The sequence below is a fragment of the Chlamydomonas reinhardtii genome, chromosome 9 (assembly GCF_000002595.2).
Source record: "Chlamydomonas reinhardtii strain CC-503 cw92 mt+ chromosome 9, whole genome shotgun sequence".
Lineage (NCBI taxonomy): Eukaryota > Viridiplantae > Chlorophyta > Chlorophyceae > Chlamydomonadales > Chlamydomonadaceae > Chlamydomonas > Chlamydomonas reinhardtii.
This window is the reverse complement of record NC_057012.1, coordinates 5,832,192-5,858,670: the sequence shown is the minus strand read 5'-3', so window position 1 is coordinate 5,858,670 and position 26,479 is coordinate 5,832,192. Positions and strand designations below refer to the sequence as shown.

The 26,479-nt window shown below is 64.0% G+C and overlaps 4 protein-coding genes across 6 annotated transcripts in view; all 4 read left to right on the top strand.

Annotated features, from left to right (window-relative positions):
- Window positions 1-907, top strand: part of CHLRE_09g402330v5 (uncharacterized protein) — a 14,224-nt gene extending 13,317 nt beyond the window's left edge. The window contains exon 19 of the mRNA XM_043066070.1: window positions 1-907. This exon is cut by the window's left edge and continues 1,269 nt beyond it. The gene's annotated coding sequence lies outside the window, so the exon portion shown is untranslated.
- Window positions 908-2,513: 1,606 nt separating this feature from the next.
- CHLRE_09g402293v5 (uncharacterized protein) lies at window positions 2,514-6,111 on the top strand. Its single transcript, XM_043066066.1, has 2 exons — window positions 2,514-3,074; window positions 3,459-6,111. Exon 2 carries the CDS (start codon window positions 3,755-3,757, stop codon window positions 4,001-4,003), a length of 249 nt encoding a protein of 82 aa, XP_042921422.1. The 5' UTR covers window positions 2,514-3,074; window positions 3,459-3,754; the 3' UTR covers window positions 4,004-6,111.
- Window positions 6,112-6,924: 813 nt separating this feature from the next.
- CHLRE_09g402256v5 (uncharacterized protein) lies at window positions 6,925-24,660 on the top strand. 2 transcript variants are annotated; one of them, XM_043066064.1, is made up of 30 exons: window positions 6,925-7,241; window positions 7,365-7,433; window positions 8,340-8,660; window positions 9,007-9,104; window positions 9,384-9,640; window positions 9,977-10,478; window positions 10,735-10,871; window positions 11,265-11,399; window positions 11,655-11,768; window positions 12,267-12,352; window positions 12,526-12,627; window positions 13,217-13,333; window positions 13,575-13,731; window positions 14,143-14,408; window positions 14,708-14,792; window positions 15,241-15,366; window positions 15,615-15,698; window positions 15,994-16,126; window positions 16,252-16,836; window positions 17,091-17,278; window positions 17,574-17,712; window positions 18,102-18,325; window positions 18,561-18,761; window positions 18,888-19,062; window positions 19,364-19,600; window positions 20,739-20,914; window positions 21,240-21,296; window positions 21,769-21,977; window positions 22,299-22,426; window positions 22,786-24,660. In XM_043066064.1, exons 1-30 carry the CDS (start codon window positions 7,213-7,215, stop codon window positions 22,935-22,937), a joined length of 5,289 nt encoding a protein of 1,762 aa, XP_042921418.1. In that variant the 5' UTR covers window positions 6,925-7,212; the 3' UTR covers window positions 22,938-24,660. The 2 variants fall into 2 exon arrangements, with proteins under 2 accessions (XP_042921418.1, XP_042921419.1); XM_043066065.1 differs by having other exon boundaries at window positions 22,786-24,441.
- CHLRE_09g402219v5 (uncharacterized protein) lies at window positions 24,495-26,152 on the top strand. 2 transcript variants are annotated; one of them, XM_043066063.1, is made up of 3 exons: window positions 24,495-24,806; window positions 25,325-25,405; window positions 25,686-26,152. In XM_043066063.1, exons 1-3 carry the CDS (start codon window positions 24,747-24,749, stop codon window positions 25,761-25,763), a joined length of 219 nt encoding a protein of 72 aa, XP_042921421.1. In that variant the 5' UTR covers window positions 24,495-24,746; the 3' UTR covers window positions 25,764-26,152. The 2 variants fall into 2 exon arrangements, with proteins under 2 accessions (XP_042921421.1, XP_042921420.1); XM_043066062.1 differs by having other exon boundaries at window positions 24,707-24,806.
- The last annotated feature ends 327 nt before the right edge of the window (window positions 26,153-26,479 follow it).

The following is a 26,479-nucleotide window of genomic DNA, read 5'->3' as shown; positions in this document are numbered from 1 at the left end:
GCGCTGCGATGTGGCAGCGAGTTCGCTGCGGGCCATGGCCGATGCGCCTTGGGCGCACTGGTACACGCACCGTGTGTGACACACCTCACAACATCATATTGCTCAAGTCCCGCCAGCGATTCAATTGGTGCGACGCGGGAGCGTGAGATTGGGGATGGAGGGACTGGCTTCCGTGGATGCTGCGGGGTTCGCTGGATTGGATTATTTTCTTGTTGCGAGAGCCACCTTGCTTGTCTTTTTGCGTCGGCTGCGATGCAAGGCTGGCATTGGTGCCACGGGGCGATGTGTTACTGACTTGACACGTACTGACACACGCGGCGAGGCACAACCTTGATAGCTGGCGCTGCTTGCTAGCGGATGGATGGCCCTTGTGTGTATGTGTGGGTTGCGGTCTGGCACGCGGCCAGCAGTGAGTGAGCACGCGCGCGCGCACAGCATGGCGTCTGGATCCAGTACGCGCGGGCGACCGCACCGCTTTGGTAGATGTGCAGCAGTATGAGGTGGGTGTGGAAGACGTGAGGGGTGCTCCCCGCGGACCCGTTCTTGTCGTGATGCGCCTGTCGTGCTTTGCGCCGTGCTTGGCGCCGTGCTTGGCGCGGTGCTGTGTTGCTGTGGCTGTTGCTGTGGCCGTTGGCGGCCTTGTGTGGATGTTTTGAGCACATGGAGCGGCTGAGCACATGGAGTGGTGGAATCCAACTTCGAGGGGGAGGGTTGGCCTGTCGGCGGATCAACTTCAAACAGGGCCAATCACAGTGTGCACAGTAACTGCGCACCCGCCCACGGGAATTGAAAGGGCGATGCCATTTGTTCGCGTTGCTAGGGGCACCCCGTCCCGCCTCACGAGACAGGAAGGCACAGGCACAAAGTCGCAACCATCGTGCGCACCACCTTGTAACCACACACGCAACTGGCCAGCGCAAGAGTGGTCTGGAAGACTGGCAGGCTGTCTCACTGTCCGCTCTGGTGGGGGGCTGGACGGCTGCTAGAGCCGTGGAGGTCGAGGTTGCGGCTGCATGCAGTACTGCTGCCCGAAGCAGTACAGTGCCAGTACGGCAACGATACCTACAGCCTGCAGGGCTGCACAGACCGTACACGGTGTAATCCGCAACCCATAATGTGCGTACCGTTACGGTAATTCAATGTAGGGTCTTTCCCGTACTGGCAGCCAAACTGACCAAAGCGCGGCGTACGTCCCAACGCCGCGTCGAACCACAAACACGAGCTGCTTCAGAGAAAGCTTGAAGGGGCAACAGGGGATGTGGGCAACAGCGGGTCACGAGCCACGAGCCTAAACACGAGAGGGGGCTGCCAAACGCTCCCGAGGTGTGTGTGTGTGTGTGTGTGTGTGTGTGTGTGTGTGTGTGTGTGTGTGTGTGTGTGTGTGTGTGTGTGTGTGTGTGTGTGTGTGTGTGTGTGTGTGTGTGTGTGTGTGTGTGTGTGTGTGTGTGTGTGCGTGTGTGCGTGTGTGTGTGTGTGTGTGTGTGTGTGTGTGTGTGTGTGTGTGTGTGTGTGTGTGTGTGTGTGTGTGTGTGTGTGTGTGTGTGTGTAGGGCAGGGTTGCATAGTTCGTAGTACGCGTACTATGTACTACGTACTGTACTACGTACTGTACGCTGCCCTCGTCGGCTAGTACGTTGGAAAATACGTTGTGCTGGGGAAACCAGCGGGGTGGGCCGTGGCAGCGCCGTGGCGGGCGAGGGGCGCGAGGGTTGCTGGAAAGGATGTCCGTCGAAGTTCGCCGCTCTGCGCACTGCAGCTGTGTTTTCTTATAACAATATGAGTATAATAAGTTGAAGAAAATTCCGCTAGAAGACTATGGCCGCGCAAATCCAAATTCACACCGATTCGGGCATGGTGCGGGCACGCGTGTCGTGTTTGCATCGGCTTTCCCCCCGGATTTCCTGGCCCAGCGTATTATGCACCGTATTTTAACGTACTGTACTAGAAATCCTAGTACGCTGTATTAATACGCGTATTATGGCGAGAGGGTCGCGTACTAGGCAACCCTGGTGTAGGGGGGGGGGGGCAGCCGTGTGGCCCGCGTTCGAGGACCCTCGGCACAGAGGGGCGGCTGATCCGTGGGCTGATCGCGCCAGGAGAGGGGCGGGTTGGCGGGCAGTTCGGTGCCGCGTCACCCTGCCCTCCGGGTCCGGGGATGCACTGCCGTGCGCTGACACATGCGCACAGAGATTTGATCCCCAGCTTTCCCCGTATGCCAAGGATGGCCAGCGTGCGCTTGGTCCTCGGGGCGCGAGTCCCTGCGTGCGCTTGTCCTCGGGGCGCGAGTCCCTGGGCTTGCGTGGGCGAGTGCCCGCAACGCTTCGCCTGCCCACGCATGAGCTCAAGGACATGTAATGCGTCGGTTGAGTTCCGTGCGCGTAACCCTGGCTGCAGACGTCGGAGCCGTGGCTGGCGCATCGACGCGGAACGCGGTTCGAATATACGTTTTGTCTGACAGAGAGCATCAACAAACTTTACAGTACCGTGGAGCCGTGCTCCCGTTATAATCTAACATCAAAAAAGCCAGGCTCGTGCCGAGCAGAACCGGACCGACGCGCCCCACGGACGACGCCCCAGGTCCTAGTCGGCGGAAAGAACACAGCACTACACGTAATGCGCGAGTTTCGGCTGGCATTGCGCTGGAATTGATTGGCGACTGGCGAAGATTGGGTCGAACACAGTCAGAAACTCGCCGTGCCTGGATCCGCTGTGGAACCGGTTCCTGAGGGGATGCCGGCCGTAATACTTGAGGCTTGAGGCCGCTTTTATCCGGCATACAACATAGTTGTATCGACCAGATCGCTGCCCTGCTCGGCACAGCCCTCAGGGCTGCGAGCCGAAGCCCAGGGCAGAGCCCAGGGCGCATTTGTTTGACGCATACTATCGCGCGCAGAGAAGATACTGCCACAGCGGTTATAAACATTGACTTGTCCTACTACGCGCTCTACGGGCTTCAAAGCGGCGGCCTCGTGGCTCCTCGGCATGCTTCAGTTGTAGTGCCGCCGGATGGACGCCCGGCGCTCAATAGTCTTTCCATGCATGGCCATATGAAGGTTGCTGCATGCTCAATGCTCGGTGAGTCAGCGGCGGGTCGGCGACGGCGGCAGCTTGAGCGTGTGCACTGACACGTCGATATGCCGCGAGGGCGGGAACCGGCGGATCAAAGCCAGCCGCCGATTTGCCTAATGGCGTCAGTTACGTGTATAATGTGAATTGGCTGCCCCGGCGCCCAACATGCGATCCCGGCCGAAGGCTGACGCAGACGCGTGAATTTCGACGGTGCACAAGCACATTCGCCCAGGGCTGCACCAACATCCACAGTTCGCGTTACCGCGGTTACCGTAATTTACAATCCATGCTCCCATCCTCACAACAGGATGCGTAGTACTGCCTTCGACGAGCGCCCTTGGCCTGAAAACCCCACCCTTGGCCGCCTCGCGTCCTGCTCCTGCCCTACAGGAACGAGCCGCAAGTCGTCATCCACGGCCTCCCCACCAGTCCCTCGCGCGGTGTCTATAATAAGCGAATAAGTGCCTGCTAGAGGCTGCGGATGCGGCCACCCCGGTTCTATGTGCCGGCAGCCCTGGCCCTGCCCGAAGTCTTCGCAGCTTCATCACCCTCGACACCGTCGCCACATCTTCAACCTTCCAAGGCGCATCCTCGCCTTGATTTTTCACCTCCTCTCCAAGTTGTATCCTCCCCAAGTCGCCTCCTCTGAAGCCGCTGCGTCAGCCCCTTCTCGCCTCCTCCGCCCGATGTCGCCTCCTCCGATGTCGCCACCTCCACATCTTCCCGCCTTCTCCCCCATCTTCCCTCTCCTCTCGCCGCCTTCCCCGCTCGCCGCCTCCTCCCCTTCTCGCCTCCTCCTCACCCTCTCGCCACCTCCCCACCCTTTCATCCACCACGCCTCCGCCGTCTTCGCCGAAGTGTATGGATGGCTCAATGCAGCCCGCCCCCACCCAGCCACCAGCCTCCGCACCAGCCCCGTCTCCTCCTCTCCGTGAACAAGACAACAGACAGCAGCAACGACAACAACAAGAACAACAACAGAAATGAATAAATTAACGCCGCGGCTTGATCTGATGGCACCTGGAGCCCATCCCGGTTCTTCGTGCCGGTGCTGCCCTGGGCTCCGGGCGGCCCTTCAGCACGCTGTCCGGTGTAGCGTGTCGGCGAATCGGCCATCGCCAGAACGAGGAGTTCCCGGCTGGAAGCAAGCATAGCACCTTCCATTCTTGTGCCTGTGGCCTGTGCCGCCTGTGACATGCGACCTTGTTGTGAATGTGAACCTTTAGGGTCCTGCGTGTGCGCTTATGCGATCTAATTCAAGGAGTCCGGGCGCGGTTTTTCGTGCCGCGTGCCGGTGCCTCAATGGCATGGTCTCCGCATCCATTTTGCACCTGATGTCGATCTTAATCAATGATAAGGAACTGGAGTTGATACTGGCATCATTATCACCATCATGCATGCGGCTACAGGAATTAGCAATGTGTTGCAAGCCGACGTGCTGGTGTGTTGGCCTGTTGGGGTTAGGGCCCGGTTCTTCGTGCCGCGCGCCTCGACCCCAGCACACAACCACCTTGTGCCTTTTGGTTTGAGAATAAAAGCATGGGCATACTGCGACGCCAGCGGTAGCTGTCGGCATAGCGGGTGACATGCTGAGCGGACCGGTGTGCCGTGTGTGTGCACTTCTTTGTTTCTTATTGCAACCCCGTGGCGTTCTTCGCGCGCCCCACTGTGTTGTCAAGCTTTTCGCAAAGGCGTTCTTCGCGCGCCACACTTTCCTCCTTTTACATCCGCATGCTGGTATCGGATTTTGATAAGCCACCCGTAAGGAGAAGGCCTGGCGTTGTTTCGTAGGATGGCCTTAGCCAACATTTTGAGGGTGGTCCGGTGCGGATCGGCGGATCTTGACTAGATGCGGAGTGGCAGCGCGCCCGGACGGATTTCACATGACTGCCGGCGGCTTTCAAGGAGTTCGCGGTGCGTTGATTGGCCTGGGGCTGGCTTTTGCGTGCGACTTGCGCTGAGACCCTTTCAATCTCCATCAGAGTATGGGTTTTGCGCACGGGAGGAGCGTATATGGCACATGACGGCCTTATGTGACTCAATTATACAAGGTAAAGGAATATCATAGCTAAACGATCAAATTACATTAAACACGACACTGAATGGAATAGGTCCACTTTGCAAATGGACAGGTCTGCAGGGAGGAGAGGACTGCCCGTGGGCCGTGAGGCACCCGTGGCTGTGTGCATGCAAACAAGAACCCCCCTGCCGCGGCCGTTATTATTTATTACTCTTGCGCGCAAGCCGTGCCGGACAGGTGTTTGCAGAATTGGTAGCTAGCTGTGTCCTGCAGTAGCGGCGACAGCTTTGCAGCGCCATTGAGCTGGTGTGTGTGGGATGGGCGAGGTCTCTCGGTGATTCGGGCCGGGGGGAAAGGGTCTGCGCCGTCCCATTATGCACGCTCGTGTGCTGCGCGTGCAGTGTACATCCGTACAAAGACAAACATGTTTGTTCGTTTGGGGGCTTCGGAGAGAAATCGAGACAGACAGTACCGTAAGATGAGTATTCCGAGTACTGGTAGGCCATACGGCTCTGGCTATGGGCGTCTGGGTCAGTCTGTGTTCTTGGCATGCGGGTGTGGATGTCGTGCTTTATCATTACCTATGACACGTATTTGTTGACACGCCAATGCGTGCAAGGCGTTCGTGTGTCGCATGCGCTGTAGCCGGGGCCTTGACCATGCAATGGCTTATGGCCAATAACCCCGTCCCGTCGCACGGCTTATGACCAATAATATGTGGCTGAGCGGGCGTGGGCTAAACCGAAGTCTTATGCGCTTGACATGACAGAATACGGTGTTGCATGTGCCGGAAGGTCATGCAGGAGTACCTTCACAATAAGTGTGCTTTCAAGCCGCGACGTGTGTGACGTGATGCTTGCCGGCACGCGGCAGCTATAGTGCTTGCGGGGCGCGGGGCGCCAAACCTGGCATTGTTTAAGACAAACGTGGCGGTTAGAAGGCTTCAGAGTGACAGGCGCGCGCGTGCCCTGCGCTGGAAGGGTGTGCCCTACCCGTGCCCCAGCATTGTAAACACGGTGACAGCGATACCACTGCCATGCTCAAGAACTCGAGTGCTCCCGCCCCCCCCCCCCCCTCGCACCCCAGTTCGGGCAATCGCGCATCGTGTGCGGTACGACCGTTCCGTTGATGGTTGCTTCCTGACTCCAGCAGTACGATTGCTCTCATTGGGCCCATCCAGTGCAACATCCGAAGCAACAGCCTGGGTTCACAATTAGCAAGCAGGCAAGCTCGCATGTGGTGCACATCCCACCAGCCAGCGGGGGCGCTTTGATTGACTGCTCTACCGTGTGTCCGTGTCTGTACTCCTGTACAGCTGTACCCTCTGAAAGGCTTCGGGCCTCGGAACTGGGAAGCTTTCGAGAATCCGAGGCCAGAGACACACCTGTCCGAGGGGATGCGGGCCCGGCGGCCCGCTCATCAGCGGCGTTAAGAAGTAGGGACCCTACCCAATGGCCCACGCGAGGCGGTGAGGCGGCAAGTGCTGCAGGCCTGCAGCTGTCGAAGTGTGTGGTCACAGTCGTACAGGGTCGTATGGGAGCATGTGGCGCGCAGCTGTAGGGGAGGTGCCTCCCAGCCTCCTGGCTTCGGTGGGCTTGCCTGGCTGCTGGAAGCAAGACTGGAAGGGAGGCCCGTGTGGCCCCCGTGGGCTGCTGGGTGCTGAGGCCGGCCTTCGGCGAGTGCAGGGAAGGGGTGGCCTCGTGGGGTGGCCTTTGGGGGAAAGCGAGTGGTTGCAGGTGCGTGCCTGCGCTTGCAGTTCTCACCAGTCTCTCGACGGCGTCTACACCCGCCCGTCTAAGGCAGAAATATTGCCGTTCGTTGCGACTTAGCGATACGCCAAAGTAGGGGTGGATGATTACGTTTTTGCGTCATGGCGGGCTTTCAGCCTCGCTCAAAGTGGCGCAGGATGACATACATTTGATACAGTGGTCGACTTATCAACCGTGTGCACAGTTTAGGGCTGTAACAGGGCAGGGGCAGAAAGCTTCGCCGTTAGCTTCCGCGTGGAAGCCTTCTTTTGCGAGCCCCGCTCCGGCCAAAACCATCAGACGCGATGCAAGCTTGTTAGGATCTACCATCTCGTTTTCAGATTGATTACCAACGGGTTGACGCTTCGCAAGCGAGATGATTAGGCAAAACTGGAGACCGCCCGGGTGAGTGCGTGCAAGACAAGGACAATATGCATTTGCCTATGCCGGCCGTCCGGGGCGGCAGTTTGGGGCTGCGGGGGGAGGCGGGTTTGATGGTTGAACCCGATGTGGTCCCTTTCCGCGCAGGGAGGGCGAGGTGGAGCTCGCTGACATAAACCTCACGGACGCAAGCAACCGACAAGCTGGGGACGTCGGGTAAGCTGAGACGAGAGCAAGCAAACGCGCCTTACCTCCGTGACCGTATGCGACTTCGCGAAGGCACAGCCCCCACCCCCCCTGTCAGTGACGCGCCTTGTGCTGGACCTAGGCCACCGCATGCACCCACTGCTATACCAGCGATCAGCAAACATGGCCCGCTGCAGCACTGCCTTGCCGGGTCCTCACATGCGTGCAGCTGTTTAGTCAACGCGCATGTGCAGCTTCCCCTACCCCCCCGGGCCTGGCCACGCACACGCCAGCGCAAGCCACCAGCAAAGCATTTCCCTTCAGGGCAGCTAGGCGCAGCTGCGAGCATGCAAAAGCAGTGACGGTGTTCGTAGTGGCGCTGGAAGGCGCACACACGGAAAAGCTGCTGCCGTTGCTCATGACCGCGTCGGACCACCGCCTGTGATCGTGTCAGGAACACACCGACGGAATGCCGCGGCCCCCGGTCCCCCTCCCCGCCTGCCCTCAGAACCCGCAAAATGGACTTCAAACAAAGCGCGACGCACTAGCTAGTCTATGCGGGCCGGATCCCTGCGATGCGTGGCTGTGTGTCTGCGTACGCGGCCGGGGCCGCCCACCAGCGCTCGCCGGCAGCTTCCTGCAGCTGCGTCCCCTCCCCCTCCCCCCTTCCTTCCCCAGCCCCCGTGCCAGCCCCAATACACCTGACACAAGCCCTGCAGCCTCCAGCCCCAATACACGGACACGGACCATGGCGAGTCATGGCGCCGAATCCATTCGCAACCGCGGGGACCACGGGGCCCCCGCAGTGCCCCGATGCACCGCTGCGCCCATCTCACCGCCCCCGTTGCAGTACCCACACACGCCAACCTCATCCACCTGACCCCCCCAATCATGAATGTAACCCCCCCATTCACGCCCACCTACCCAATTCCACAGGGGCGTTGGAGGCTACCGCGTCAGCGGCAGTGGTGGCGGCCAGTGGGGCGCAGGGGGACCGGCCGGCGCCGGTCCCAGCGGCGGCAGCGGCTACGGCGACGCCTACGGCAGCGGCGCGGGCGGCGGAGCCGTGTACGGCAAGGTCAGCGGCACCGGAATGTACGGCGCGCCGATGGGCTCGTCATCTGGCGGCGGCGTGGGTTACAGCTACGCGCCGGCGGTTGGCGGCGACGGGGCTGGCGGCGGCGACCCGTACGGCGATGCTGACGCGTCGCGGTTGCTCAACTCGGGGGTTCTGGGGATTTCCAGCACCTACCCCAGGTGCGTTTGCGTGGCTGTGCGTGTGCGTAGTTGTGCGTGTGCGTGGCTGTCAGAGAGTGCATGGGTTGGGAGTTTGCGTGGTTGTTAGAAAGATAACAGGGCACGGAAGCGTGCGACCCAGCTCCGTGAATGGGTTGGGCGAGTGAATAGGCCCCATGGTCAGGGAAGTAGCCTCCACAATGTGCAGCGGAGCGGGCATGCCATCTGGACTATTAGCATTGGGTCGGGCCATTTGGGTCGGGCTAGTCCAGGCTGCCGCACGCCTTCAGCCCTCTCACCCGCCTCCGCCTCCCCACGCCGCCACCATTTCCGCCACGCCCACCACCACCACCACCACCACACACAGGGGCGCGGGTGGCTACTTCCAGCGGCTCAGCGACAAGCTAGCGGCGCGCTGGAAGCTGGTGCTGCTAGCGTGGTTGGCCATTGCCATCGTTGGCATAGGTGCGGGCGTGCGGGTGCAGTGTGTGCTTGCTCGCGTGTGTTCGGACGTGTCAGGGATAACCAAGGAAGGCAGAGGGCTTGTGTTGGAAACGCACCCGAGGGACGGTCGACATGCCGCATGCGAATGCGCTAGCAAGCAAGCAGCGTGTTTGCACGTCCATGTGTGCATGGCTTTAGGTGCTGCCCTCCTTCCCTTCCTTCCCTCTTTGCCTCTCCCTCCTTGCCTCCTCCCCCCCATCCTTGCCACCGCCTCTGCCTCCTCCTGCTCCCACCTCGCAGTGATCGCGGTGCCTGTGTCGCTGACGGCGGGCTCTCCCGCCCGCAGCCCGCCGCCGCCCATGCCGCCGGCTCCGCCCTCGCCCGACCCGCCCTCGCCCGCGCCCTCGCCTCCGGCACCGCCCAGCCCCGCGCCTCCGTCTCCGGAACCGCCGGCACCGCCCTCGCCGGAGCCGCCGTCGCCTGCGCCGCCCTCGCCGGAGCCGCTGGTGCCTCCGCCGCCGCCGCCCGCCTCGCTTCGGGACCTGTGCACATACAATGTGAGCAAGGGGGTTGGAGGCAGGGCACCAAGGGCAGGGCACGAAGGGGGGTTCGAGGCAGGACACAAAGGGATGCTATGCGTGCCCGGTGAGTCCGAAGTGCAACGCATTGGGTCCGGATATCAAAGATACCGAAGGCCACAAACCAGGAGGAGACGGGCATCATGGGGGCGGGGGAGGCGTCGGCTGCTTGTCAGCCCCTCGACCCATATCAGGCCAGGCCAGCATGACCGACACGCACACATCTCAGGTCGTTCCTACCCCCTGATTCCGTCCCTCCTCCAACCTGCCTCCCTCCCTCCTCCACCCTTCCTACCGCACCGCCCCCACACGCAGGGCACGGCTCTCCCGCTCGACCCCAGCGCCGCACCCACACACTACGCCCTGCGCCTGTCGCTCCCCGACGCAGCCGCCTTCTCCGCGCCCAACTCCACCGCTGCCAACGGCGTCGCCGCCTCGCCAGCCAACCCCTCCGGAGTGGGCGCCGCCGTCGGCGCGCCCTTCACCGGCGTCGCCACGATCTCGCTAGACGTGACCGGCGATACCTCTTGTCTTGTGTTCAACGCGGCCGGCCTGAATGTAAGCAGGGTGGACTGGACGCTGGTGGCGGCGGCACCGCCGCCGTCGCCGCCTTCGCCGGCTCCGCCGTCGCCGGCTCCGCCGTCACCGGAGCCGCCACTGCCGGAGCCGCCGGCGGCGGGAGGCGGCACTGGTGGCGGCGGCATCCGGAGGCGGGCACAGAGCGATGGGGGCGCGGGCGCGGGCGGCGCGGGCGCGAACGCGACGTGTGTGTGCGGCTGTGGCGACGGCCGGGACTGCTCCGGCTCGGTGATAGCGGGTGAGCTGGGGGCGGCTGGGTCCTCGGGAGGGGTCAGGGGGTGGGGGCGGGGATGGTTCGCACCGCAGGCACAATGCACGAACACGAACACGAGCGCATGCGTGTACAAACCCCGCTCGCCATGTTCCTCTCAGACACACCAGCCGCACGCGCCGCCCTTCGTAAATTATCATGAATGTCACCCCCCTGTCTACTTGGCTACACTTCCCTGCACCAATCTTTGCAACCCCTCCGAATATCCCCACATACAACGCAGCCAGCTCCGCCGCCCTAGTGCTGGACCTGGGCGGGGCGGTGCTGGCGGCGGGCAGTGCGGTGCAGCTCACCCTCACCTACAGCGGCGTGGTGGGGGGCGCGGAGGCGGGCGTGGGGCTGTTCGCGTCCGAGCCCTGGGTGAGTGGCGGCAGGGCCCGAGGGTAGGGAGGGGGAGGGTGTTGCATTCGTGATTATCTAAGAAGTGAAGGGGGAGGGGTAGCCCACTCCAATAAAACCTGGCACGACCTGGGGGAGGGAGGGAGAGAGGTAAGTAGGGCGGGTAGGGAGGGGCGGGGAAGGTGGCATGTGGGAATGGCAAAGGCAGTGAAATGGCTGGAAATCTGGAGCTGGAGGGGTAACCGCGCGGTTTGAGGTGTAGGAGAGGGGAGGGGAGGAGAGGGCGCAGCGGTAGCCTGGGGCCGGCGCGGTGTGGACCGTGGGCGGGGCTGGGCGCTGGTCTGGTTGTGTGCCTCGTCAACCCCAGCCCCACATCCAACCTGATCACCCTGAACCCGCCCAACCCACACACAGGTCGCGGACCTGCCCGCCTCCTCCACCTCCAACCCCGCCGCCACCCCCTCGAGTGTGGGTGTGCTGCTGACTACGCAGCTGGAGGGCGCGAGCGCGGGCCTCCTGCTGCCGTGCTTCGACCACCCCAGCTACAAGGTAGGTGGGGGGTCGGGGAGCGGCGGGCGGGGTTTTGGGAGCGGTGGGGGGGGGCGGGCGAGCGTCAAAGTAGGGGACACGGGAGAGGACACGAGAGAGGACACGAGAGAGGACACGAGAGAGGACATGGGAGGAGAAACGCCCTGACTGCGGGGAGGAGCCGTCATCAGGGTTACTGGTGTTGCTGATGCTAATGCTGATGCCAATGCTACTGCTTCACGTTTCATCACGTGCCATGCGCCCTCCCTCCCCCAGGCCATCTTCACTCTGTCCGTGGAGGCGCCCGACGGCCTCACAGCGCTGTCCAACATGCCGCTCAGCACCTCCACCCCCGCAGCCACACCCGGCCGCACACTGCACACCTTCCAGGTGAGAGCGAGCGCGGGTCAGGCCAGGCCAGGTCAGGCCGGGCGCGCCTCCCGCCCCCCGGTGTCAGCACGCCCCTCCCTCCCGCTGGACGTGCCGCTTGCTGCCTCGCAACACTTCTCTGTCCCATCTTTGCAACCCCCCCCCATCTTATGCACAAGCACCAGTGAGCGCGCACGCACACACGCACACGGCGTCAGCTCTCACGTCAGCCCCCGTGTGCGTGCTTGAAACATTAACACACATCCGCGCATACACATGCAGCCCCGCCACTCTCTCCCTGCCTTGCGCTCCCCTCCCACGCTCCCGACCACGCCCACTCACAACTTGCACTCCAACCCACTCCAACCCATTCCATCCCACATCAACCCCCTCCAACCCCCTCCACCCCCCTCCAACCTCCTTCAACCCCCTCCAACCCAACCCAACCCACGCCAACCCACCCAATACCACACAAACACACAAACACACACACGCCCGCTCTCCCCCCTCCCCTCGCAGCCCACCCCGCGCATGTCGGGCTACCTGCTGGCGCTGGCGGTGGGCAACATGTCGGCGATCAGCCGCACCGTCAACGTCAGCATCAAGTGAGGGGTTGCGGGGGAGGGGCGCCGGGGGGCGGGCGCGGGGCCGGGGCGCGGGCTGGCTGCCATGTCCAAATGTGTGGACCCTTTGCCGCACGCCCTCTGAAACCTCTCCCCTTCTCCCCCTCTCTCCCCCTCTCTCCGCCCCCCCCCCCCGCCCTCCTGCCTCCCCCCAGCGGCGTCGCCAGCTCCATGCCGGTGTCTGTGTGGGGCCCGGCGGGCATGGACGTGGAGGGGCGGCTGAGGGGCAGCCTGGACATTGCGGCGGCGGCCTACAGGTAGGGGGCGGGGGGGCGGGGGCGTGTGGGTGTGTGTGCGTGTGTGTGCGTTTGGGTGCGTGTGGGTGCGTGTGGGTGTGGGTGTGTAGGTGTGGGTGGGTGGGTGTGGGTGGGTGTGGGTGGGTGTGGGTGGGTGTGGGTGTGTGTGGGGGGGGGCGGTGGGATGGGGGGCGGTGGGGTGGGGTTGCAAAGATGCTTGGGAAAGCGGTACAGGATGCAGTGATGCGCTGAAGACTGCAGCGAAGGGGGCGCGCGCGGGTCACATGGGTGTGGGTTGGGCCAGAGGACAGGGCGGATTCAGACTCCACTCTCCAGCATGTCGAGACAGCAATGCGGCCCCAAGAAGCAAAACACGCACCCAGCCCACGTGGCTACAGCCCAGCCCACGTGGCTACAGCCCAGCCCACGTGGCTTCCATGTTTCATACATACAAACCGTTCGCATGAGTGGCTACCCTCACCTACACTTCGCTGTGCCATCTGTGCAAAGCCCCGCCAACCGCCCCGCCAACCTACAGCTTTCGCTTCTTAATCATGAATATAACCCGCCTCCCAACCCCCCAACCTCTACAACCCCCAACCTCCCCCAGCTTCTACGCTGCCTACACGGGCTATGCGCTGCCGCTGCCCAAGCTGGACCTGGTGGCGGTGCCGGGCAAGACATACGCCATGGAGAACTGGGGGCTGCTGCTGATGGACCCGGCCAGGTGGGTTGGGTTGGGTTGGTTGGGTTTCGGTTGGGTTGGTCAGGGTGGTTGGTTAGAGTGGTTGGTTGGTCGGTTGGTGGGGTGGCGGGTGGCTTGCGCGCTAGTGTATCGAAGGGGTTGGTGTGACAAGCGGAAGGTGCTGCGGAGTGCAGGGGAGGGCCGGGGGGCACAAGACGTGTGTGATTGTGTGTATGTCGTCCGTTTACGGGCGTCCTTACTTACCGGTGGGTTTACCGTGCAGGTTCCTGTACGACGGCGGCGCCGCCGCCACCGGCACGGTCCCTGCCGCCGCCGCCGCCGCCACCTCCTCCTCGTGGGACCTGTTCCAGGCTGCGGACGTGATTTGTCACGAAATGGCGCACCAGTGGTTTGGCAACTGGGTCACGTGCAGGGACTGGGTGAGCGTTGGGTTTGGGGGAGGGGCGGGTGGGAGGATGGGTGGGGTGTGTGTATGTGTGTAGCAGGAACGCCGAAAAAGGACTTGATGACGAGCTGGGGCCTTCCTCCCACAAGAGCATAGAAAACATTGCATATAAATGTGTGTTGGGGTGTGTGTTGTGTAGATAATTAGGACGAGTGCGCGCTGCTCGTGTGTGTTGGGGGATGGGGGGTGTCACCGTAGAAGCACGCGAGCATTTGCCAACGCATGTTCGGGGGGGGGGGAGACGCAGTGCCAAGGCAAGGAAGAGGGAAGGGGGTCACCGGGCTGGGCTATGTGGGAGCGTGCGTGCATTGACCCTCCCTTCACCGTGCAACCCCTGTCCCTCCCCCCCTCCTTGTTCCCCCGCTCCCTTCGCTGTCCTGATCAGGACAACCTGATGGTCAACGAGGGCGTGGCCTCGTACGTCGAGTACGACTGCGTCGCCGGCGTGCTGTCGTACATCATGGCGGGCGGCGGCAGCCGCAGCACGGCGGCCGCCGCCGCCGACCCGGCGGGCGCGGCGGCGGCGGAGGCGGTGCCGCTGCCGGGCTACCCGGCGCCGCTGCGCGGGCTGACGTCGCAGCTGCGGCGGTTCGTGTCGCCGCCGCTGGGCCAGATGCACGGGGTGCATGACGGGCCCATCACGCTCACGCGGTGCGTGTGCGAGGCTGGGTTGGTTTGATGTGGGTTGGGTGGGTTTGGTGGGGGGTTTGGTTTTGTTTGGGTTTGGGATTTGGTGTAGGGGCACGGATGGGTGGGTGCGCAGTTAACGCAACTGCTTTGCGTACCGCCAGGGCACCGGCGGCACTTCACATGCTAACAATACTTTTGTGATTCAGTCATTCCGTCTTGCATGGATGGCGGGGCTCCTGACACTCCAGCGGTCCTCCTTACCTCTACAACCCCCCTTCCTGTCGTGTCGTACCTTGTGTGGTTTTGCCATGTGTGCCTAGGTGGGTGGATGAGGACCCCAACGCGCGCCCCGTCCTGGGCGGCGGAGGAGCCATGGCCGGGCTGTCGCTGCTGACCTACTCCAAGGTAGGGGGAGAGAGGTTCGAGGCGGGTGTGTCTCTGTGTGTGTGCGTGGGGGGGGGGCGGCGGGGGGGGGAGGAATGCGTGTCGGTGTTTGTGTGCGCACCTGGCGGGGCTGCCGCATATGTAATGGCGTGCGCGAGGTGAATTGGGCCGGCAGGCGGCGGGGGTAGTGCACCGCCAGTCCGCTACTGCGCTATCTTGACCGCGCGTTCTCCAAACAAACATCCGTTATTCTGTCACCCAGACGCACCAACGGGGCTGCGTGCCGAAACCGAAACCAAACACGCGTGTCGCACTTACCCCGCGCCTTCCCCCGTGTCGCACTTGCCCCGCGCCCTCCTTCCTATGCCACTGTCCCTGGCTACGCCTTCACTTCTTGACTAATCATGGATGTACCCCTCCCCATTTTTCCAAACATCCTTGCAACCCCCTCCCCCCCCCCGCACCCCAGGGCGCCACGGTGCTGGCCGCCGCCTCCGGCCTGGCGGGCGGCCCCGGCGGCCTGCGCACCGCACTGCAGGCGCTGCTGGCGCCCACCGGGCCCTACCTGTACGGCAACGCCACCGTGGCAGACCTGGTGGGTGTGGGCATGTTCGTGTGGGTGTGTGTGTGTGTGTGTGCGTGTGTGCAGTCTATCTATCACAATGATCTATCATGGACGGTTGCTAATCCCGTCCTGCGCATGCCGCCGCTGCCACTGCCGCCGCTGCCACTGCCGCCGCTGCCGCCGCTGCCGCTGCCACTGTTGCCCTGCCACTTCCACCACTGCCACCACTGCCGCCGCTGCCGCCGCTGCCGCCGCTGCCGCCGCTGCCGCCGCTGCAGGTGGGCCTCATCGCGGACGTGGCGGTGGGCGCGGACCGCAACGCCACCGCGCCCGCCGAGGTGGCGGCGCTGGGCGGCCGACAGGTGCGGGGCGCAGGGGGTTGGGGCAGTTGGGGGTTAGGGCCGGTGGGTGGCGGTTGGGGTGGCGGTTGGGGCCGTTGCGGGGGTGGTTGGGGCGGTTGCGTGGGTGGGGGCTGCGTGGGTGATTGGGGTTCCGCAGCATGCTGTCTGCGCGCGCGCGTTGGGAGTGGATAAGGCGGAAGCAAAATTAGCAGACACGTGGCACGCAGTTGCAATCACATCACAATTACACACACATATACACACATACACACACAAAAACACACACAAACACACACATACACAAACACACACACAGGCCTTCATCGACGGCGTCATGTCTTGGCTCACCACCGCCGGCGTACCCGTGGTGGCGGTCACCGACGTGACGCCTGCGCCGCCGCCGCCGCCATCGCCGCCGCCCGCGCCGCCGCTGCTGCCGCCCCGGCCAGGTGCGAAGCGTTGCCCGAGCGCAGTCGGCAAAACGGGTTTGGTAGTTAACGGGTGGGAAATTGAAGTCCACAGAACCAATGTTAAGTACTTGACGACCCATGTACGCTGCTTGCGGGTTTTGCAGACACGCCGCCGCCCAGCCCGGCGCCGCCCTCACCTGAGCCCATGCCGCCAGTCCATCCCTCCCCGCCCTCGCCCTCGCCGTCCGCGCCCCCTGCGCCTCCTTCGCCGGAGCCATCGCCCCCTGCGCCTCCTTCGCCGGAGCCGTCGCCTCCCACCCACCCCTCGCCGCCCTCCCCCGAGCCCGCGCCCCTGCCACCCTCCCCCGAGCCGCCCAGCCCCGCGCCGCCCTCGCCCGAGCCCGCCCCTCCCGCCTCGCCTAGCACCGGCGGCCTGAGCGGCGGCGGCAGCGGCGGCTCCAGCAGCCGACGCCGCCTCCTCCTCCGCTCCGTTTCTTCCGCCGCCTCTGCTGCGGGCGCCGCCGGCGGCCGCCGGCTGCTTCAGACCGACCCCTCCCCGCCTTCACCCGAGCCGCCCTCGCCCGCGCCGCCGTCTCCCGCTCCGCCCTCGCCGGAGCCCCCTTCGCCCGCACCCCCCTCGCCGGCGCCGCCCTCTCCCGCGCCTCCCGCCGCTGCCGCCCCGGTGGCTCTGACGACGCAGCTGCAGGTGACGCAGCGCCGCATGTGCGGGTACGGCCTGTGGCCCGAGGGTGAGTGCCCGGGGGCAGGGCGGCCGGCTTCAGTAGCCAGGGGGGGTTAGCCATTCTTTGCGGACGGTTTGCATGATACATGGGGCGTGTGTACTATCTAACGTGACGTCGGAAGCACACACAGAGATGCTATTATTCATAACCCCACACACATACCGTATCTTGTATCGCGCCCACACCGCCTCCGCTCACCCCCAACCCACCGTGCCCGCCACCCGCCCACGCAACAACCCGCCCGCCCACCCCGCCACCAGGCAACACCAACGCCTCCAGCTTCCCGCAGCTCGTGTGCCCGGGCGGCGACGGCGACAACGCCTCCGCTCCCGGCTGGCCGCGCCGCTGGTGGCTGCCGCTGGCGGTGTCGGCGGCGGGCGGCGGCGCGGGCGCGGGCGCCAACAGCACCCTGGCGGTGGTGACCGCGAGCGGCACCTACCCCACCACTGTGAGTGTGTGCTGTGGGGTCGCGAGGTTGCAGGGCGATGGGAGGTGTTAGATCGCTTCTTCTTAGTAGATATGGATGGCATACCCCGTCGGCGCTTCCATCCTTGATACACGCCGTTCGTATGCATGTAACTCTCCCCCCCCCACACACACACCGGGTCTCCCCCCTACGCCTGCTGTCTACCTCGCTACACTTCGCTGGACCAATCCTTGCAACCCCCACCCCCCTTCACTTCATAACCAATCATGAATGCAACTCCCCCGCTCCCCCCGCTCCTTACAACCTCGCCCTTCAGATCACGCTGAGCACGCCGCTGCCCTCTGACGGCTGGTTGCTGCGCCGCCCCGACTTCACCACCATGTACCTGGCCAACTACAACACACCCGCCGGCGTGGGGCCGGTGGGCGCGGTGGCGGGCGGCAACGCAACCATGAGTGAGTGGAGCGGAGGAGGGGCGGGGTGCGGGAGGGGGAGGAGGGGGCGTCTTGATTTAGGGCGCAGAGGGGGGAGGAGGGGAAGGGGGGTGGTTTGTTCCAAACTCTACCAAACCAAGACGGGGGCGGTGCTTCGCGGTGGGTTACGACGGGGAGTAGCAGGAGGCCGCAGCTGCAAGAGCCCTGCGTCTTGTTGAACTGTTTGGCTTGGTCTGGTTTGGATTGGCTCCATCTCTCATCAGAGGGTGTTGTTCGCGTTGCCTGGCACCGTGCACGGTCGGACTTGCCGCACCGCCCCTGCCCTGACCCCTAACCCCTGCCCCAGCTCAACCCCTCCCCTGCCCTTCTCCTCATCACCCCGCCCCCGCCTCGGCCCCTGCCGCCCGCAGCCCACGTGGTGTCCCTGCTCTCCAAGATCAAGGCCGGCTTCGGCCTGGCCATTCCCCTGCACAACACCAACACCACCAACACCACCAACACCACCAACACCAACAGCACCAACACCACCGGCCACGCCTACGACGTGCCGGGCGAGGCGGGCGACACGGGTCTGGCGGACCGGCTGGCGGCGGTGCTGGACGCGCAGACCGTCACACACGACGCACTGCTGGAGGTGGGACGGGGGGGGCGGACGGGGGGGTGGATGGGAAGGCGGGAAGGCGGGGAGCGTGTGTGGACGGAAGAGCGTGTGTGCAAGATCACTGTGCGCGCCTGTGTATGGAATCCCACGCCGCTTCCCCTTTGCCTTCCCTCCTCTGCCCACAAATGCTCTGACATTCTGCCCCCATGCCCCTCCTCCCCCTCCCCTCTCCCTCCTTCCCCTCCTCCTCCTTCCCCTCCCCCCCCAGGCCTTCTCCCCCTTCGTGGCCGCCTCCACCACGCTGCTGCCCGCCGGCGCCGTGCCCGGCCTGTCCGCCGCCGGCAATGCCGCGCCGGTGCCGCTGGTGCTGGCGGCCATTGACGCCGGCCTGGCGGGGCCGCTCAGCCGCACCGGCGCCGGACTGCACAGCATTGCGCAGCTGTCACTGTACGCACTGGAGATGCTGCAGGTGGGGGCGGGTGGGTGGGTGGGTGGGTGCCCCTGCCCCTCCCCTCCCCGAGATTGCCTACCGTCTACCATTTTCTAGCTAATCATGAATGTAACCCCTCATGCCAACCCGCCACTCCCCCCTCAGGGCCTGCTGGCCACCTCCTCCGCCTCCCCCGCCACCCCCACCTGCAACGACGACCTGACCTCCTGGGTGCTGGCGCGCCTGGGGCCGCTGGCGGCAGCCGTCATCGCGGCTGACGGCGGCAGTAGCAGTGGCAGCAGCAACAGCAGTAGCAATGCCACAGCCGGCATCTCGGCCAGTGAGTGGGGAGTATCGGAAGGGGGAAATCGCTCTTCGTAAGCAGCCCCTCCTCTCACAGCCGCCACCAACCCCAACTACTCATGGCGGGTGACACTGCACCACCCCCGCCCGCCGTTGCCAACCCACACGCTTACACACGCTTGCCACACACGCTTCCCGTCTCTCAACCGCACAAACTCAAACCCACCACCTTCTCAACCGCAGCAACCCTCTCACCCTTCTGCGTTCTTCACTCCACTTTTAATTACAATCACGCATGTACCACCTCCCCAAACCCCTTCCCGCCACCACGCTCACAGCCACCGCCACGGAGGCCTACCTGCTGCGCCTGTCCCAGTCCAACCTCATCACCGAGGCCGCCCTGTGGGGCGAGCCCGCCGCCACAGCCTTCGCCTGCCGCCTGGCCGCGGCCGCCCTCAACGCCAGCACCACCACAACGGCCTCAACCGCCCACGTGGATCCGGACTGGCTGGCGGCGGCGCTGGCGGTACCGCTGGGTGCGCCCAACGGCTGCGGGGCGAACGGGCCGGACGCAGGTACGCGGGGCCGGCGGCGGCGGCGGCGGCGGCGGCTGGCATTGGGGGATTGGGGGATTGGGCTCCGCGGTCGCACGCAGCGGCCGATGCATTCCCAGCTGCCCTTCTCTCCGCCACAAGAGGAAACGGGGCACAGGCACCCGCCGGCGGCCGCGCCTGCCTGTCCTAGTGTCATTCACCAAGGCACCCGACGCACCCCAGCATGGCACGCAGCACGCACGCCACATAACCCTCCCCTCCCGCGTGTCGCCCCTCCTTCCATCCTTCGCGTCCATCCTCGCCCCTTCTCCTGCCTGCCCTTTCCTTCCCCTCCCCTCCGCCTCCACTTCCACCGCTTCTCCAACCATCCTTGCAATCCCCCTCCACTTCATATATACATACACACACACACACACACACACACACACATACACACACACACACACACACACGGGTGGGGGGCTCGTCACGCACAGCCGACGCGGCCACTGCGGCCGCGAGCGTGCCTAGCCTCGGTGCCGCCGTGGAGTGGGGAGCGGGAGGCCAGCTCCCGCCAGCCCACGGCGCACACACGTCACACGCACACACACCAGCCTGACACGCGTCTGGAAACGCCGCAACCGCCGCCCGCCACGTCCCCCATGCAGCCTCGACCCCGTTTAGTCGCAGTGCCACCGCTTACTCGCCCTCTTCCAATAGTGTTATTGAACTTAGTGGGCGGGATTTGGGGCGCGTGATACCTAGCTTGTCTGCTGCACGCCGCCTCTCTTGTCGCCGTTGCCATTCACATGCCCGTGACACTTCCTCGCTGCCGCCCTATGCCCATGCTTCCACTTTTGCCTATAGGTGAGCTCGACTACGACCAGCGGGCGGGAATCCGGGAATTAGGCGTGCTGGGTAAACGTTGTTTAGCGCGCCCAGGGTGCGGAGCATGGACGCATACAGGTGCATCGCGGGGTCAGGCCGAATGGTCGCCCGTGGGGTTCCAGGCTTATCGCGGGTAAGTATGACTACCTGGGTCACGACAGTCACGCGACGCTCGGTAAAATGGTGGGTATCGGTAAGTAACTCCGGCGTCGTCTGGGCGGGCTTTCGTTTCGTTTTTTAACACACACACACACACACACACACACACACACACACACACACACAAACACAGGCACGGCCTTCAACGCCACGCTGGCCGCCCTGGCCGCCGCCGCCGACCCCGACACCGTCTCCACCCGCCTGTTCGCGCTGGCCTACGCGCGGGGGCTGTACCCGCACCGCGCCCACCTGCTGGGCATGCTGCGTGCGGGCGTGCTGGCGGCGGCTGGGAACTGGAGCGCGGTGCAGGTGCGGGCGGGGCGGGGGCCGGGGCGGGGCGGGGGAGGCGCGGGGAGGGGGAGGGGCGGGGTTGTGCTCACTCCAGTAGGACACCACAGAGACACGCATGGGGGGGGGGGCGTGTCGAAGGCTCAGGCTGGGCGGGTGGTGTTTCGCTTGGGGCGAGTGCGGTGGCAACGCCCAGCCTGGGCTTTCGCGTTGTTGCCTGCCAGGCTGCGTGGCTGGCACCCTTTGCTGTGGTTTACTCGCGGCCTGGTACTGCGTGTGTATACGGTGTACGTGTCCCCCGTCATCCCCATTCCCCAAACGTGCCCCTCCACCCCGGCCCCTGCAGAACCTGTCCTCCTACTACGTGCGGCCGCTGCCCCGGGCCGAGGCGCTGCGAGTGCTGGTAGGTGTGGGTGGGTGGGTAGGTGCATGAGTGGGTAAGTGTGGGTGGGTGGGTGGGTGGGTGGGTGGGTGGGTGGCGTGGGTGGGTGGGTGGGTGGGTGGGTGGGTGGGTGGGTGGGTGGGTGGGTGGGGTGGGTGGCGTGGGTGGGTGGGTGGGTGGGTGGGTGGCGTGGGTGGGTGGGTGGGTGGGGTGGGTGGGGTGGGTGGGGTGGGTGGGTGGGTGGGTGGGTGGGTAAGGGGGTTTGGGCACGGGGTTTGGGTGCGGGCCCGAGGTGGGCGGGCGGTCACCGGTATGGCGTGTAAACTGTGCGGGGGGGGAGGGGGCGTGCCTCAAGCGGCTCGGGTGTTTTCCGAGCCACGCATGAAGCTACAGGCCATGCTACCGCATTCCCTCTCGCCCATACTCTATCCAACACGTTTCGCCTAATCACCCTCCTGACACTCCCAAACCCCGCCCCGCCCCCACCCTCCAGTCCCGCATGTACGGCACAGCCCAGCGCGAGCTCTTCTTCGCCGTGCGCGCCGCCGCCGCCGCCAACGCCGCCGCCGCCGCCAACGGCAACGCCACTATCGACCTGACAACCGTGGGCACGGCGCCGGGCCTGCCGCCCGGAAACGACCTCCTTAGCCTTGTGATGCTCAACTCGACCAACTTCGGCGTCGCGCGCATGATCTCGGGAGAGTGAGTGGCGACGGCGCTGCGGCTGCCGCGAAGTGTCGGACTGGGCCGGGCCGGGCCGGGTTGGAGGGGAAATGCAGGGCAGTGGATCTCGAGAACGGCAGTGTGCGGCCCCGAATGGCCCTGGACACCCTGGTTGCAAATCTACATAACTGCGTGTGTGCTTAAGCATATCCGGTATCTCCCCTCAGCACACCCCGGGCTGCCGCACCCTCTCCTGACTTCCCCACCCCTCCCGCCTGCCTCCCCGCCCCTCCCTCCCTCTGACTCCCTCTCCCTTCCTCCCTCTGCCTCCCTCCCCGCCCGCCTCCCTCCCTCTGCCAGCGGCCTGGCCGCGCTGTCCATGCTGGAGGGCGCCGTGGCTCGCGGCCTGGACACGCCCGCCCAGCTGGCCACCCTCATGGCAGCACTGCACGACCCCGCCTTCCTGGGGCCCGGACTCGACGACACAGGTGCGTGGCTGGGAGGGTGGGTGGGTGGTTGTGGGTGGGTGCCAGGCGGGGGCGGGCAGGGCCTGGAAGAGGGAGGAGGGGGAACGGGAGCGGTCTGATGTGTGGTGTGTGCCAGGCAGGGTTGGAAGAAGGGCGGGAGGGAGGATGGAGGACAGGGAGGAAACCCAGCCTCCCGCAACGTGGACGCGCAGCCGCCTGCGCCCCTCGGGTCACGGTCATGTGTGACTTGGTCTTGACGGCCCCCTTTCCCCCACCCGTTCCCCACCCGTTCTCCCCCCCCCTTTCTTAATTGACTACGAATGTAACCCTACGCCTTCACTTCGTAATTAATCATGAATGTACCCCCCCCCCCCGCGCAGGCCTGTCCTTCGAGCGCTCCCGCATCCTGGGCCGCGCCCAGTCGCGGCTGCAGTGGCTGGCCAGCTACCAGCAGCCCGTGTGCGCCTACCTGGCGGCGGAGAGGGCGGCGCTGGCGGCGGCGGGCAACACAACCGCGCCCGGCGGCCGGTGATGGCGCAACGAGGCCGCAGCGACCGGCATCGTGCTCGTGTTGCAAATAGCCTAAATAATCAGGGTGATGTTTCAGTTCTCTAACAAAAAGGGTGCAAGTTCAGTATTAGGAAAGAAGGGCTTGGGCGTGTGGGCGTGTGGGCGTGTGGAACCGCTGGCGCCGTGGGATGCCTGCGGCAGCGTGGGTTGGTGGAGGTGGAGGTCAGGAGCTCGGAATGAGGAGGCGCCGGTGAAGGAGGGTTTGGTGGTCAGGCCTGCGCTAGCTCAGGACCACAAGCAACGTCACGCTCCGACAGCTGCACGACTGCAACGCGGTGCAACACACTTGGTTCATGATAAGCAGGGTACTGGTACTTGCAATGTCGCCACTGCAAATGCTGCCACTGTACATGCTCGCTATTTAAGATATCCAAAAAATTTACACAGCATGCATGTATGTATTGCATGCAGCAGGGGAGGGCGCCCTCTGTCCCACCAACCCACATGCACTTACCGATTACTGGAATGAGGATTGGCAGGTTGGTTGGGGCGCTGACTCGGAGGAAATGAGCAAAGGTGGGGGTCCGAGGACGTGCAGCAGCCTTGCAGAGCGCCGGCCGGGGCCGGGCCTAGCGTGCCGGGACGTGAGACAAGCGATGGTGGGGGCGAAGATGTGGGGGCGAGAGGGTATCCATGCAAGCATGGATGATGCCGCAGACGGCCTCGTGTGGACCTTCCTTGTACATGGTACGGCAGCATTGTGCGGTAGCATACACATTGCCTCAACCTTGAAGTGCCCAGCACTGCGCGGGAGCAGCGATCCGTGCATGGAAGCTGCATTTTGCTGCAACTTAGCGGCTGAGGGAAGACGGCCTCCCGGCCATCGGGCAGTGCATCACTACTGGAAGGCGCAGGCGCGGCCGTGCACGTGTGCTGAAGTGTGGTACATTGGTGGAGGAGGGAGCTTTGAAGTGCGCGCAGCGGTCGGCCTGTGCCAGTGCGAGCAAGGGTGCGCAAGTGAGCCTAAGTGAGCACGTAGGCACCTTGTAAATTGGAAAAGGAATGAAGGCAGGTTGTTGGCGGAAAACCGTGCCGCTCGTCATTGCATGGAGGGCTTGGAGGCGGATAATGTGAGCAGAACACTGCTACGGTACGTCAGCTGTCGTCCAACCAGACGGTCCTGGCCTCGCTTAGTAGTAGCAGCACTCGGGTGGAGGATGTCAATGATGCAGAAGGATGCCCCGCCTGAGGCACGTGAGTCTCAGATTACAGCCAAGCCTGGCAAGCCGCAGCCTTGTACCGCACAGCATCGAGCAGGGGAGTGAAGGGTAATCGGGGAGATGGGCTCATATGGCAAATTGGCACGTGCGGCGCTCGCAATGCGTCGAGGCGTGCGCTGGCGGGGCGCGCGCGGCCAGGCTGGCGGGAGTCGCGTTGGCGCGCCAGCGTTACACCCCGACTGCCGGGACCATCGCGCGCGACTTATTCGGCACGCCAACGCGAGCTCCGTGTAAATGCACAATGAAAATGCATTATTTTTTTGCCCACGGGCGCCAAGAGGGCGTGCAAGCAAATTGCAAGTGCCGCGCGAGAACCCTCGCCTGATCCCTTTTCGAGTGGCTGCTAAACCTGAACGCTTGAGTGACTGAATTCGCAATGCATTACACAGCTCCGAGGGACAACGGGGCGCTATGCTCGCAAAGACACCCCAGACACCGTACATCCGTACGGACTCGAATTCTGCATAAATTGCTTCGCCCGCAAGGAAACGGGCATAAATTTACACACCACCTCATTTCACTTCTCTCATTTTCCAACCCCAACCTTAAAAATGATCGCTGCTCGCGTCTCCTCGGCTAAGCCCGTGGCTGCCAAGAACGTCCAGGCTGCGGTGAGTTTGCACCCGGGGGATGAAAATATCTGAAGCCGGGGTGGGCGAGCTGCCGCGTGAGCGCTGTGCGAGCAAGCGACTGCGGGGTCGCCCTGCAAGCTTTACGCGGTTGCATTCGTGACGAGGACGCCACCGGAAGCTTCCGGTCGCGTGCGCTGGTCCTTTACCAAGCGCATGATGCGTGCCATATCTTATCGCATGCCTGAGAGGCCTCAGCGCGCGCCAGCGGCCGTGGAGTAGCAGCGTGCGATATCGCAATGTGCATCCGCATCGACCGTCTAGGTCCTTGAATGCCGCCACACGTAGCCGCAATTGCATGCATGCTCATCTGCACGCTCACATCACGCGGTTTCGGCTCGCAATGCATTTGTTGTGATGCCGGGGTTTGTCCGACACCGCCTGGTGGCACACGCGCTTGCTGCGCTGGACCCTTTCTCCTGATCCATCCCTGCATCTCCTCACCCCTTCCCCTTCCTGACTTTTCCCCCTCATTTCTCCCCCAAACAAAACATGAACAGAAACCCAAGGTCGCCCCCGCCGTGCTGGGCGTCTTCGCCGCTGCCATGGTCGTGTTCGCCCCCATTGCCAACGCCGCCGAGGTGAGCCAACTAACAGGGAGTGGGGATTTTGCGGGTGTTGAGGCGGGACGAAGCGGGGCTTGGCCGAAGCTCGGCCATTTGCTCAGTAATTTGCAAACGCCCAGGCACGCTTGAGTTCTCAGGTCCGCGGCTGCTTCCGTTCAGGATTAATGCCGGGGAGGGAGGGAAGCATGGGGGAGCCTTTCTCGCTGTCACCTCGAGTCGTGGTGCCTCACTACGGTATTGACATTCGCCTCTCCCCGCACCTCCTTCCCGCTGCCCTCTACCTCTCCCCCCCCAGACGGCCAGCGTCCGCCAGGTGCTGTGCTCGTCCAACCCCACCTCCAAGGTGTGCCTGAAGGACTCCGCCAAGAACTAAATTGCTTGGCATGGCTTGGACAAAACTTCAAGGCACTGGACAAGCTGGCAAGCCGTGATGGCGGGTTATCCTGGACGGTTACATAGCTTATTCCCAGGGGCCGGGCGCGGGCAGAGCGTGCCGTTTTTCAACGCTGGCGCGCACGCGTTGCGGGTTTTTGAGATGGTCTGGTGAGCACGGTTTAAGCGGGCGGCGAAGAGAGGTTGCTGCAGCGAGCTGCGGCCTCGTATTGCCGTGTGTACACTATAAATGTACAACAAGTTTTGCGTATGGACGGTACGCACACTGGTGGATCATGCGTTGAGAGCAGGGAAGGTTCCTGGTTGAGAGACACAAACGCCATCCGACAGTGGCGATTGCACATTGCACCTGTGTAAGGTTAAATGAACTTGCGAAGCCCGTTGTCTCGATTTCTCACGACTCCTCCTAGCCGGGGCCGGGGCCAGCGCAACGCAACGCAGTTCTGTGGCCAGCCAGGGTGTATTGGAGTTCGTGCTCGACGGTGTTGTGCACGTGACCTGTTCCATTGCATATGCATTGATGTTCCTAGACAGCCTCTCCACATCCCCTATACTGCCATTGCAGCACCAGCACGCCGAGTGGAGGCAGCGTAGCAAGCACGCGCATCAGATGATCAGACCGCAATCCTGCGCGAGTGCAAACAGCGTCTTCAGCACTTCAGCAGACATGGGTCAGGTCCATGGCATTGGGAGACG